Source organism: Xiphophorus maculatus, chromosome 22, assembly GCF_002775205.1.
Source record: "Xiphophorus maculatus strain JP 163 A chromosome 22, X_maculatus-5.0-male, whole genome shotgun sequence".
In the NCBI taxonomy this organism is placed as follows: Eukaryota; Metazoa; Chordata; class Actinopteri; order Cyprinodontiformes; family Poeciliidae; genus Xiphophorus; species Xiphophorus maculatus.
This window is the reverse complement of record NC_036464.1, coordinates 11,153,705-11,168,866: the sequence shown is the minus strand read 5'-3', so window position 1 is coordinate 11,168,866 and position 15,162 is coordinate 11,153,705. Positions and strand designations below refer to the sequence as shown.

General features: G+C 37.0%; 1 protein-coding gene across 2 annotated transcripts in view; it reads right to left on the bottom strand.

Moving 5' to 3' along the window:
* Positions 1-2,059: 2,059 nt before the first annotated feature.
* The window catches only part of thbs2 (thrombospondin 2), a 38,340-nt gene continuing 25,237 nt past the window's right edge, over positions 2,060-15,162 (bottom strand). Inside the window, exons 22-23 of one of the 2 annotated variants that reach the window (XM_023327722.1) lie at positions 3,406-3,436; positions 2,060-3,079 (exon numbers count right to left, since the gene is read on the bottom strand). In XM_023327722.1, coding sequence (XP_023183490.1) covers positions 3,076-3,079; positions 3,406-3,436 — 35 coding nt within the window. In that variant the 3' untranslated portion in view covers positions 2,060-3,075. The remainder of the gene's footprint in view (positions 3,080-3,405; positions 3,437-15,162) is intronic. The other variant, XM_023327723.1, reaches the window with a different exon arrangement.

Genomic DNA, 15,162 nt, shown 5'->3' with positions numbered 1-15,162 from the left:
TCTTTGAGTGTCCTAATAAATCGCTATATAAATCTGATGTTATTTTATTTCATATATGCTCACAGGCCTATACTTTTCATAAAGTTATCAGGGACTCCTGGGCCACTATTTCTACCAAGTCCACTCCTGCTTTTCTCAGACTGTCTGACTAAACTCAACTTCTGGTTCCTGTTGTTGATGCACTGTCAGTGATTTTTTGCCAGTAGGACCTACAGTGTTAGCCAGACAGCTATGAACCTGAGTTTTATACGACTGGTTGAACCCCCCCCCCCCTCCCCCCAAACATGACCTATTTTAGTGTGGATACAGTACCTTTTAAACCTGAATTACAGACTGTTTATTAATTTGTTGATCTAATGAATCTGGGGGTTTTACATTCTTTACATGGTGGAAGAAAGACTGTAATGGCTGCTGCAGCTCTGTATGACACGAGGCAGTCTGCAAACTCTGCTCATGAATCCTCCATGTCAAATAGTGAGTAAATGTTAAGGCACTTAAAGTAAAGTGTTTGAGATAAAGGACACAAACTGCTTGTCGTACACACTCCTTCAGGATTTTCTGGCCCTGAATGAAAATTCATGTTCCCATCAAGTTATTCAAGTCCTGGGTAATGGCAGCCATCACACTGCCATTACCATGTCTGACTATTAGCATGATGCTTTAATAGACATCACATACTTTGTTGTTCTTCTGTCCTGTAATTTTTTGAGATCATACCATAATGTGTGAGATTTCTTAATACCATGCTATTAAACAGATTCTGTTTAAGGTATCGGTTATTCCTGTCCAGTGAAATTGGACAACTTTTCAACAATGATGGTTAATCACAGTTAATTTCTGATTTAGCAACATAGGGCCAGGTTAATTGGAATTGACTTTTAAATAAAGTCAGTTGTTTTTTTAAAACTGCTTTTGATATTTACTACAGTGGACTTTGTTTGATATTAAAATTTGTTTCAGGATCTGAAGTGACAGAAACGTAAAGAACAACTGCACCAACACTGATTTAATTAACTCCTGTTTAATTTCTGATGAGGGCTGCAATAGTTGGTACCTTTTTTTAAATAGACAAGTGTTTGGAAAATTATTAGTTATACTGGCTTCAAAATCAAAATAGTCATAGTACTGAAACAAATAATTATAAAATAGTAATTAGCTATCATAAAAATGAGTAAATTTATCCCTTTTATATGACACAACCAACCAGATGTTTTGGAAAATTGTTGGGCTTATTGGTCTGCTATTTGTAACATATCTGTTATGTCTTTTGGAAGAAACTTGTAGGAAAAGGAGAAAACAGGATCATCTTTAAGGATGTTTTAAGCAGTCTGAAAAAACTGCACAGCAGTTTAAGCTCAGAGGAAGCATCTGACCTGATCTTAATGCACAATACTTTATTGCTTCCAGTCAAATTTATTTTAGACAAATTTACAACCCATCCTGACTTATAAATAGACACAGGCTTTGCCAAATTATCCATATTGCCCATTCGCGGTACTAAGTTTGGTTTATTGCTTTTGTGCTGCCAGCCCAATACGACTTATTGGGTCTAAATAAACCAGAAGCAAAATCCCAACACATTTTTAAGCACACCTGTCATTCATTATATGAGCTAAACAGACACAATCTGGATATTTGAAGAAACCAGTGTTTTAGGAAAGTGAAACACTTCTTGTTTGTAAAATTATTCATCAGCCAATTTCAGTTTTTAGTCAAATGTTCAAGAAAATGGTATAAAATGGTTTATTTGTAAACAGAACAATGAAAATTTGTAAAAATGTCTATGTAACAACACAGAAATAACAATAACAAAAAAAACATTTACACTTTGTGCATTGCAAATCTCAAGTAAAAGAAGAAGATGGAAAGCAAGCATGGAAGAACATAAGCAATATACAGATTAATGCCAATCAACTGAGACACTATCATGATCCCAAGCCACACTGTACAGTCACACTTTGTCTTTTGAGACCTTCAAACGGAATCATTTCAGTCAACACTGTCAAGGTCCACATATCCAATGATGACGCTAAAAAACAACATAGGAGTGGAAAACTGCTTGCAACAAAACGTCTTTACAATCTTTAATTTTTAAGACTTAAACACAAAATGTAATGACCCTCAGATTGTCAGGTGCATATAAGTGATTTGTTAGGCAACACCAGACTTACTGGGGAACAGGCACTTCAGAAAAAAACTGTAGCAGCCAGTTTTGATGATTAAACTCATATAGACAAAGATAAACATACATATCACTTTGATGTCTTAAACTGAACAATCACAATTAATATACCTTGTCACCAAAGTATGAAAATGATCATTTTTAAGCAACTTTCAAAAACAGTATCTTTGACAGAACTGACGGACACTTAAAAATCTTCAGATATTTGTGGTATGCCATCTTGTTTGTGATATTGAACTATATATCAGTGTAAACAAATAAATAAAACTATTTACAAACTAGCACAAATGCAAAAAAAACAGGCTGAGCCTAAATAATTTACAAAAGAAATTATAGTACAGACTTAGTATAAACATCTTTCGCATTGTTGAAATCAATCACTGTAGTTTCCCATTTTAAATCACATTCATCATAAGAAGAATGAGGAGAAATAGTGTTGATTATGGTTTTAATTAGCTGGTTGGTTTATGTTTTGTCAGACAGAGCTCTGACGGATGACTGACCAACAGCTGAGTAAAAACAAAAGAATATCTGTCAATAGAAATCACTTACATGTCAAAGCGAGAAGGTAAATGCAGGGAATCACAAATAATTGATTCCCTTGTAAGTGATTCTCCATCAAGTGGTCACACAATAAAGATAAAGATGTAAAATAGGTACTTTTTTATATTCTGCAGAGGCTTTTTAAGCATGTTTACTATGTTCAGTTTCTTCCCATGAATGGAAAAATTGCATAGGACTTTTAAACTGAAATCTGCCATGATGTCATTTTCTGTCAATGTAAGATCGCCTGTATGCAAAGTCTTATTTATGTCCAGATGGATTCACTGATGACAGGGTTCAACTGGAAAGCTTCTTGCCTTCGTCCATCTTCTGTCTGTCATGCAACTCAATTATCTGCAAGAAGATTTGAGAGACAACTATAGTTAGTATTGAGTTCACAATAAAGTCTCCACAGTGAAAAGAGGCAGAATGCAGAAACAACATGTGCGCTGTGGGCATTAGGAAGCGTGTCTTCAGCAATGTGGCTGTGATTGTGAATAAGTGCCGCAGGCTCATTTTCCACAATTTAGCACTTGGCACTCAGCATAAGATCCTTGGACTGACGCACAAGGCCTTTCACAATGCAGCTGGGGCATTGTGCATGGGCAAGCTGACAAGCAGAAACAGCAGTTTTGTTCTTACAACAACCACACTCGACATACAAACCCTTTCCCCATTACCTGATGAACACTGTTGGAAACTCCGGTTTATCTGAAGTTTGGAAAACATATTGATTGTTTACAAAATTTTCTATGCATGCATGAAACAATAACAGTTCACACAGAGATGAGAAACAATTAGGAATTTAGACTCTGTAAAAAAAAAGATTCCTAGTCTTTTGTTGTCCATCTTTGAAAATGAAAGTGGTTTGGCAACAAAAATATTTTATTTGTTTTGCTCACTACACAAGAAAAAAGAAATTAGATGAGCTGATTCTTGTAGCCATTTCAAGAAAGTTTACTCTAATCCTCATTTCAGCTGATGATTGAGGAGTGTCTTTCATACCATGCCATTTATGAACTCTCAGCCAGTCGTTGGTGGATTTACTGGTTTGTTTTGCGTCATTGTCACATTGCAGAGTCAAGTTCTGCTTCGGCACAGTTTTTGTTTTTACAGATGATCTCACACATTTTTTTCCTCAAACACCTTCTGATCCACTGTAGAGTTTATAGCTGTGAAGTAGTCAGGTAAAGTAAAGCATCTCCAAACAATGATACTTTCAGCTCTGTTCTTCACAGTAGGTATGACCTCTTTATCTTGGAATGTGTCATTTGGTTGTTTCCAACCATTTCCAAATAATTAAGGCTTAGACTCCTCTCTTCATTATTTCCAAGTCTTAGTGTTCATGTCAAATTAGCATTTTTGGAGGCTTACCTCTAATGGCATCAGAAAGCTCTTTTGAGTTTCACTCTCAATTTAACCATCACACAGAAAGTATCAAATGTGGAAAAGCTTCTTCAAAATGAAGAGTAGCCATTTTCTAATGTTCATCGGATGAGATACACTGAGTTGTCCAGATTTATTTAATATCAGAAGTTGCATGTTCTCATTAGATTTTATAGATAACATTGACATGTATTGTCTCACTTACTTTAATTGGGGCCTGCCATGCAAAGCAATGGCAGGAACCTATTGCTATTCTCCCAAGAAAAGTTTCTTTATTATTGGGGCCTGCCATGCAAAGCAATGGCAGGAACCTATTACTATTGTCGGAGAGAAGCGTCTCTTTAATTGGGGCCTGCCATGCAAAGCAATGGCAGGAACCTATTACTATTGTCGGAGAGAAGCGTCTCTTTAATATTATTAATATTATTATAGAACTTTATTTTTCTTCCGTAACCGTTAATGCGGCTCATACCGCTGGGTGCACACCTACAAATGAGGTATCAAAACGTGCAGAAAATTCACGCCATTGGAGCTATTATTTTTGGTGGGATTTGGGCTTAACGTGGCGACATAATTCGCAAAAAACTACGAAAAAAACCCCATTATAACTCAATGGGAAAAATCCTAGAAATACCCTATTTTTGAGGATTTGCTGTGTCGTCACAAATTCACCTAGAAATGCCATTCAAATTTCATTTTGTAGATACGTCTGTGATCTCTTCGAAAGTGAAGACGGCTCGTCGATACCAGTTACGGTTTGTCCACAATTTGCCTCTAAGCGACCCAAACTTTCTCATTTTTGCTGAAATTACAGTGACAGCCCATCTCGGTTCATATCTGGGCACAACATTTCTTTCTCTCATCGCTGTAAATGCTCTGAGTGAGGTACAGATATGAATCTCGGGACTATCGCAGAAGACACATTGAACTGTCATACGCTCGAAACGCTTTTCGAATATGTATTACGGTTCCCGAACAAGAAGGATTTGTTTCCAATGCTTTTTTTCAGTAAAGTGTGTTTGCTCAAACACACTTGTGTGTTTGAGAGCTCACAGCTCAGAGCTCACACCTGCTGAGACCATTATTTGCCATAGCAACGGAACTCAAGAGGCTATTGGCTGCTGGTTAGGACTACGAATACGCATCACTGTAGTTCTATCTATCCTCAGTTGAAACAGATCAGGACTGAGAACTGGCCTTTAGAACTACTGCTGCTATGGGCTGTATATAACTGATTTAACTCAGTAACTGTTACACATGGGATTAGTTTGGAACTTTAAAATGGAGCATAATAATAATTTCAAAATAAAAGCCTTGAATATTTTTACATCAGGTAATTGCTGTTTTTGGCTTTATTTGACGTTTTCATCCAAAGCACTGTTACACATGGGATTACTTTGGAACTTTAAAATGGAGAATAATAATTTCAAAATAAAAGCCTTGAATATTTTCACATCAGGTAATTGCTTTTTTTGGCCGTAAATGACTTTTTCATCCAAAGCAATGTTACACATGGGATTAGTTTGGAACTTTAAAATGGAGAATAATAATTTCAAAATAAAAGCCTTGAATATTTTTACATCAGGTAATTGCTGTTTTTGGCTTTATTTGACGTTTTCATCCAAATCACTGTTACACATGGGATTACTTTGGAACTTTAAAATGGAGAATAATAATAATTTCAAAATAAAAGCCTTGAATATTTTTACATCAGGTAATTGCTTTTTTTGGCCGTATATGACTTTTTCATCCAAAGCAATGTTACACATGGGATTAGTTTGGAACTTTAAAATGGAGAATAATAATTTCAAAATAAAAGCCTTGAATATTTTTACATCAGGTAATTGCTGTTTTTGGCTTTATTTGACATTTTCATCCAAAGCACTGTTACACATGGGATTACTTTGGAACTTTAAAATGGAGAATAATAATAATTTCAAAATAAAAGCCTTGAATATTTTTACATCAGGTAATTGCTGTTTTTGGCTTTATATGACTTTTTCATCCAAAGCACTGTTACACATGGGATTAGTTTGGCCCTTTGAAATGAAGCATACTGAAAATTTCAAAATAAAAGCCTTGAATATTTTTACATCAGCTACTTGTGTTTTGAGCATTATATAACTATTTTAACCCAAGGACTATTACGCATGGGATTAGTTTGGCCCTTTGAAATGAAGTTTAACAAAACTTCCAAAATAAAAGCCTCGACAACATTTTAAATCGTACCGAACGGTGCACGTCCGCCTCGCTTAACGTTCTTGCGGTTCTCCGCGTGCCACTGCTTACGTCGCGGCGTTCTTTGGCGTCGACGCCGATTTGTGGCGCGACGACGCCGGGCCCGAACCCCACGGCCGCGCCTTGGCAGGCCCCGGCTAAATTTCTTCCGAAATTTTCTAGTATTATTATTATTGGGGCCTGCCATGCAAATGGCAGGAACCTATTACTATTGTCGGAGAGAAGTGTCTCTTTATTTATTTTTCTTCCGTAACCGTTAATGCGGCTCATACCGCTGGGTGCACACCTACAAATGAGGTATCAAAACGTGCAGAAAATTCACGCCATGATTGCTATTACTTTTGGTGGGATTTGGGCTTAACGTGGCGACATAATTCGCAAAAAACTACGAAAAAAATCCCATTATAAGTCAATGGGAAAAATCCTAGAAATACCCTATTTTACCCTATTTTTGAGGATTTTCTGTGTCGTCACAAATTCACCTAGAAATGCCATTCAAATTTCATTTTGTAGATACGTCTGTGATCTCTTCGAAAGTGAAGACGGCTCGTCGATACCAGTTACGGTTTGTCCACAATTTGCCTCTAAGCGACCCAAAGTTTCTCATTTTTCTTCAAATTAGAGTGACAGCAGACCTCGGTTCATATCTGGGCACAACATTTCTTTCTCTCATCACTGTAAATGCTCTGAGTGAGGTACAGATATGAATCTCGGGACTATCGCAGAAGACACATTGAACTGTCATACGCTTAAAACGCTTTTCGAATATGTATTACGGTTCCCGAACAAGAAGGATTTGTTTCCAATGCTTTTTTTCAGTAAAGTGTGTTTGCTCAAACACACTTGTGTGTTTGAGCGCTCAGAGCTCAGAGCTCACACCTGCTGAGACCATTATTTGCCATAGCAACGGATCTCAAGAGGCTATTGGCTGCTGGTTAGGACTACGAATACGCATCACTGTAGTTCTATCTATAGTGGAATACTCAGTTGAAACAGAGGAGGACTGAACTGGCCTTTAGAACTGCTATGGGCTGTATATAACTGATTTAACTCAGTAACTGTTACACATGGGATTAGTTTGGAACTTTAAAATTAAGCATACTGAAAATTTCAAAATAAAAGCCTTGAATATTTTACATGACGTAATTGCTCTTTTTGGCCGTATATGACTTTTTCATCCAAAGCACTGTTACACATGGGATTAGTTCGGAACTTTCAAATGGAGCATAATAATAATTTCAAAATAAAAGCCTTGAATATTTTTACATCAACTACTTTTGTTTTGAGCATTATATAACTGATTTAACCCAATGACTATTACACATGGGATTAGTTTGGCCCTTTAAAATGAAGCATACTGAAAATTTCAAAATAAAAGCCTTGAATATTTTTACATCATGTAATTGCTCTTTTTGGCCGTATATGACTTTTTCATCCAAAGCACTGTTACACATGGGATTAGTTCGGAACTTTAAAATGGAGCATAATAATAATTTCAAATTAAAAGCCTTGAATATTGTTACATCAACTACTTGTGTTTTGAGCATTATATAACTGATTTTATCCAATGACTGTTATTCATGGGATTAGGTTGGCCCATTGAAATGAAGCATACTGAAAATTTCAAAATAAAAGCCTTGAATATTGTTACATCATGTAATTGCTCTTTTTTGGCTTTATTTGACTTTTTCATCCAAAGCACTGTTACACATGGTATTAGTTCAGAACTTTAAAATGAAGCGTAATGAAAATTTCAAAATAAAAGCCTTGAATATTTTTAAATCAGGTAATTGCTGTTTTTGGCTTTATGTGACTTTTTCATCCAAAGCACTGTTACACATGGTATTAGTTTGGCCCTTTGAAATGAAGCATACTGAAAATGTCAAAATAAAAGCCTTGAATATTTTTACATGACGTAATTGCTCTTTTTGGCTTTATTTGACTTTTTCATCCAAAGCACTGTTACACGTGGTATTAGTTCGGAACTTTAAAATGAAGCATACTGAAAATTTCAAAATAAAAGCCTTGAATATTTTTACATGACGTAATTGCTCTTTTTGGCTTTATTTGACTTTTTCATCCAAAGCACTGTTACACATGGAATTAGTTTGTCCCTTTGAAATGAAGCATACTGAAAATTTCAAAATAAAAGCCTTGAAGATTTTTACATGACGTAATTGCTCTTTTTGGCTTTATTTGACTTTTTCATCCAAAGCACTCTTACACGTGGTATTAGTTCAGAACTTTAAAATGAAGCATACTGAAAATTTCAAAATAAAAGCCTTGAATATTTTTACATCAGCTACTTGCGTTTTGAGCATTATATAACTATTTTAACCCAAGGACTATTACGCATGGGATTAGTTTGGCCCTTTGAAATGAAGTTTAACAAAACTTCCAAAATAAAAGCCTCGACAACATTTTAAATCGTACCGAACGGTGCGCGTCCGCCTCGCTCGACGTTCTTGCGGTTCTCCGCGTGCCGCTGATCGCGTCGCGGCGTCCTTTGGCGTCGACGCCGATTTCTGGCGTGACGACGCCGGGCCCATGCCCCCCGGGCGCGCCTCGGCAGGCCCCGGCTAAATTTCTTCCGAAATTTTCTAGTTATTATTATAATTCTTTATTTTTCATCCGTAACCGTTAATGCGGCTCATACCGCTGCGTGCACACCTACAAAAGAGGTATCAAAACCTGCAGAAAATTCACGCCATTCCAGCTATTACTTTTGGTGGGATTCGGGATGAACATGGCGACATAATTCGCAAAAAACTACGAAAAAAACCCCATTATAATTCAATGGGAAAACTCCTACAAACGCCCTAATACCCTACTGGCTAAAACAGAGAATTGTCTCCCCCAGCTGGCTCAAATGAAGTATTGTAAGTCTGAAAAGCGAAAAGAGCAAGTATGAAAAAAAAGAAAGATTGTGCCTTGGATATACTGGATTAAACAAAACTTTAAATTTGATTGGTAAACATCCAACAGGTAGATGTGAGTGTGGTATGGATATGGAAACAGTAGAACATGTAATAATTAATTGTGGAAAATATAAAGCAAGTACAATAAATTAGGAAATATGATATAGAGACATTTAAACTTAATAAGATATTAATTAAACACAAAATAAATAAAGCGGTTATTACATTTTTGAAGGTAACAGGATTATATGTAAGACTTTAGATTGGGGAGCGGTTAACTGAAACGTGGGGCGTGCTAACCCCCTGCGCCACCACAGCACGCCCCATGAATATTTATGTTATTTCATAAAATTTCTTAAGAAAACTAAACTGATAGAAAGGATTTAGTGTTGTTTTTTTTTTAAGTTGCGCCCTGATCCACACTCCATACCAGTAGGTGGCGGTAATGCACACCATTAAGTTGCTTGCCAACCGCCATTAAAAACAAAAAGAAGAAGAAGAGCTTTCTGCTTCCGACTGCTTGGTTAAGGTAAGTATTATTAGAACTGCTTACAGTTGTTAAATGTAATGTGTTCTTTAAGAAATGTGATCGATTTTAAAAGTTTGACTGCTGTGGGATATTTTGTTGTGGCTCTGATAGCGTAGCTGCTAGCTTGATGGAACCACAATTTGTTCACATGTTAGCACTTTGCTAACTGGCTTTCGTGAAACCTGTTAGGCTACAAAATCTCTGTTAACATCAATCTGATCAGCTGAAATAAGGCAATTTTGTTTTACCTCAACCTAGAGCTATTGTGACTTGCAGAAATTGCCACAAATAACCGGAACTAGCATATTAAGCTACTTCACTGAATCAGTTGCTTCGGATACAGATACTCTCAGCTGCCGTCTTGTGCCGACAGTGAAAAACAGCAGAACTACATAATATTAGCTTGGTATGATGTAAATTATAATTTTTGTTTGAATTACATAAAATAACTTCATGATCTGAGTTTTTTTTCATTATGCTTGGCCTATCAATAATTTCAAATAATAAAACATAAAATATCTGGGTTTATTTTGTTCATCCGAACCAGAACCTCCAGGTTCTCCGTTGTAGAGTTTTACTGAAAATCAGCGGAGAAATATCTGTAGCGCAGCAGCTGCGGTACAGTCTGCCCACTAGAGTAGAACTGAACCGAACCAAACATGAACGTATTTCATCGCCTAACGAAAGACAAGGAAGCAAAGAGATTTCGGCTAAAGAAATCTGAACTTGATTACATTGCAGCATCCTTTAGCGTCGATGCCAATTTGTAGCGTGACGACGCCGGGCACAAACCAGACGGGCGCGCCTTGGCAGGCCCCGGCTAAATTTCTTCAGAAATTTTGTTTTTCTAGTTATTATTGGGGCCTGCCATGCAAAGCAATGGCAGGAACCTATTACTCTACACCCAACAAGCGTCTCTTTAATATTATTGGGGCCTGCCATGCAAAGCAATGGCAGGAACCTATTACTCTACACCCAACAAGCGTCTCTTTAATATTATTGGGGCCTGCCATGCAAAGCAATGGCAGGAACCTATTACTCTACACCCAACAAGCGTCTCTTTAATTGGGGCCTGCCATGCAAAGCAATGGCAGGAACCTATTACTCTACACCCAACAAGCGTCTCTTTAATATTATTATAATTCTTTATTTTTCTTCCGTAACCGTTAATGCGGCTCGTACCGCTGGGTGCACACCTACAAATGAGGTATCAAAACGTGCAGAAAATTCACGCCATTGGAGCTATTATTTTTGGTGGGATTTGGGCTTAACGTGGCGACATAATTCGCAAAAAACTGCGAAAAAAACCCCATTATAACTCAATGGGAAAAATCCTAGAAATACCCTATTTTTGAGGATTTGCTGTGTCGTCACAAATTCACCTAGAAATGCCATTCAAATTTCATTTTGTAGATACGTCTGTGATCTCTTCGAAAGTGAAGACGGCTCGTCGATACCAGTTACGGTTTGTCCACAATTTGCCTCTAAGCGACCCAAAGTTTCTCATTTTTGCTCAAGTTAGAGTGCGTTTCTGGCTGCTTAGAGTGAGAGATGAAGACAACTTTTTCAACCCAAATCATTTTTGAAATCGCCATCACGCCCACAAATATCGCACGATTAGTATCAAAATCGGTCCTGACATTGATACGCCTGTCTGCTCCGGTAAAATGTTTTCGAAATTTATCTAGACCGTACGGTTTTCTGTCACGGTGCTTCAGAGCAAAGTCATGCGACAGGATTTTCTGAGGCTGTCTGAGGCTCTCTCCCATGTATTTGAATAGAATTTAAGATCTGGGCACAACATTTCTTTCTCTCATCGCTGTAAATGTTCTGAGTGAGGTACAGATATGAATCTCGGGACTATCGCAGAAGACACATTGAACTGTCATACGCTGCAAACGCTTTTCGAATATGTATTACGGTTCCCGAACAAGAAGGATTTGTTTCCAATGCTTTTTTGTCAGTAAAATGTGTTTGCTCAAACACACAATTGTGTGTTTGAGAGCTCAGCGCTCAGAGCTCACACCTGCTGAGACCATTATTTACCATAGCAACGGAACTCAAGAGGCTATTGGCTGCTGATTTGGACTACAGATACGCATCGCTGTAGTTCTATCTATCCTCAGTTGAAACAGATCAGGACTGAGAACTGGCCTTTAGAACTACCTGCTGCTATGGGCTGTATATAACTGATTGAACTCAGTAACTGTTACACATGGGATTAGTTTGGAACTTTAAAATTAAGCATACTGAAAATTTCAAAATAAAAGCCTTGAATATTTTACATGACGTAATTGCTCTTTTTGGCCGTATATGACTTTTTCATCCAAAGCAATGTTACACATGGGATTAGTTTGGAACTTTAAAATGGAGCATAATAATAATTTCAAAATAAAAGCCTTGAATATTTTACATGACGTAATTGCTCTTATTGGCCGTATATGACTTTTTCATCCAAAGCAATGTTACACATGGGATTAGTTCGGAACTTTAAAATGGAGCATAATAATAATTTCAAAATAAAAGCCTTGAATATTTTTACATCAGGTAATTGCGCTTTTTGGCTTTATGTGACTTTTTTATCCAAAGCACTGTTACACAATGGAATAGTTTGGCCCTCTGAAATGAAGCATACTGAAAATTTCAAAATAAAAGCCTTGAATATTTTTACGTCATGTAATTGCTCTTTTTGGCCGTATATGACTTTTTCATCCAAAGCACTGTTACACATGGGATTTGTTCGGAACTTTAAAATGGAGCATAATAATAATTTCAAAATAAAAGCCTTGAATATTTTTACATCAGGTAATTGCGCTTTTTGGCTTTATGTGACTTTTTCATCCAAAGCACTGTTACACATGGGATTAGTTCGGAACTTTAAAATGGAGCATAATAATAATTTCAAAATAAAAGCCTTGCATATTTTTACATCAGGTAATTGCGCTTTTTGGCTTTATGTGACTTTTTTATCCAAAGCACTGTTACACATGGGATTCGTTCAGAACTTTAAAATGGAGCATACTGAAAATTTCAAAATAAAAGCCTTGAATATTTTTACATCATGCAATTGCTGTTTTTGGCTTTGTATGACTTTTTCATCCAAAGCACTGTTACACATGGGATTAGTTCGGAACTTTAAAATGAAGTTTAACAAAACTTCCAAAATAAAAGCCTTGACAAAAATTTTAAATCGTACTGAATGGTGCACGTCCGCCTCGCTTAACGTTCTTGCGGTTCTCCGCGTGCCATTGATTACGTCGCGGCGTTCTTTAGCGTCGATGCCGATTTGTGGCGTGACGACGCCGGGCCCGAACCCCACGGGCGCGCCTTGGCAGGCCCCGGCTAAATTTCTTCCGAAATTTTCTAGTTAATATTATTGGGGCCTGCCATGCAAAGCAATGGCAGGAACCTATTACTCTACACCCAACAAGCGTCTCTTTAATATTATTATAATTCTTTATTTTTCTTCCGTAACCGTTAATGCGGCTCGTACCGCTGGGTGCACACCTACAAATGAGGTATCAAAACGTGCAGAAAATTCACGCCATTGGAGCTATTATTTTTGGTGGGATTTGGGCTTAACGTGGCGACATAATTCGCAAAAAACTGCGAAAAAAACCCCATTATAACTCAATGGGAAAAATCCTAGAAATACCCTATTTTTGAGGATTTGCTGTGTCGTCACAAATTCACCTAGAAATGCCATTCAAATTTCATTTTGTAGATACGTCTGTGATCTCTTCGAAAGTGAAGACGGCTCGTCGATACCAGTTACGGTTTGTCCACAATTTGCCTCTAAGCGACCCAAAGTTTCTCATTTTTGCTCAAGTTAGAGTGCGTTTCTGGCTGCTTAGAGTGAGAGATGAAGACAACTTTTTCAACCCAAATCATTTTTGAAATCGCCATCACGCCCACAAATATCGCACGATTAGTATCAAAATCGGTCCTGACATTGATACGCCTGTCTGCTCCGGTAAAATGTTTTCGAAATTTATCTAGACCGTACGGTTTTCTGTCACGGTGCTTCAGAGCAAAGTCATGCGACAGGATTTTCTGAGGCTGTCTGAGGCTCTCTCCCATGTATTTGAATAGAATTTCAGATCTGGGCACAACATTTCTTTCTCTCATCGCTGTAAATGTTCTGAGTGAGGTACAGATATGAATCTCGGGACTATCGCAGAAGACACATTGAACTGTCATACGCTGCAAACGCTTTTCGAATATGTATTACGGTTCCCGAACAAGAAGGATTTGTTTCCAATGCTTTTTTGTCAGTAAAATGTGTTTGCTCAAACACACAATTGTGTGTTTGAGAGCTCAGCGCTCAGAGCTCACACCTGCTGAGACCATTATTTACCATAGCAACGGAACTCAAGAGGCTATTGGCTGCTGATTTGGACTACAGATACGCATCGCTGTAGTTCTATCTATCCTCAGTTGAAACAGATCAGGACTGAGAACTGGCCTTTAGAACTACCTGCTGCTATGGGCTGTATATAACTGATTGAACTCAGTAACTGTTACACATGGGATTAGTTTGGAACTTTAAAATTAAGCATACTGAAAATTTCAAAATAAAAGCCTTGAATATTTTACATGACGTAATTGCTCTTTTTGGCCGTATATGACTTTTTCATCCAAAGCAATGTTACACATGGGATTAGTTTGGAACTTTAAAATGGAGCATAATAATAATTTCAAAATAAAAGCCTTGAATATTTTACATGACGTAATTGCTCTTATTGGCCGTATATGACTTTTTCATCCAAAGCAATGTTACACATGGGATTAGTTTGGAACTTTAAAATGGAGCATAATAATAATTTCAAAATAAAAGCCTTGAATATTTTACATGACGTAATTGCGCTTTTTGGCTTTATGTGACTTTTTTATCCAAAGCACTGTTACACAATGGAATAGTTTGGCCCTCTGAAATGAAGCATACTGAAAATTTCAAAATAAAAGCCTTGAATATTTTTACGTCATGTAATTGCTCTTTTTGGCCGTATATGACTTTTTCATCCAAAGCACTGTTACACATGGGATTTGTTCGGAACTTTAAAATGGAGCATAATAATAATTTCAAAATAAAAGCCTTGAATATTTTTACATCAGGTAATTGCGCTTTTTGGCTTTATGTGACTTTTTCATCCAAAGCACTGTTACACATGGGATTAGTTCGGAACTTTAAAATGGAGCATAATAATAATTTCAAAATAAAAGCCTTGCATATTTTTACATCAGGTAATTGCGCTTTTTGGCTTTATGTGACTTTTTTATCCAAAGCACTGTTACACAATGGAATAGTTTGGCCCTCTGAAATGAAGCATACTGAAAATTTCAAAATAAAAGCCTTGAATATTTTT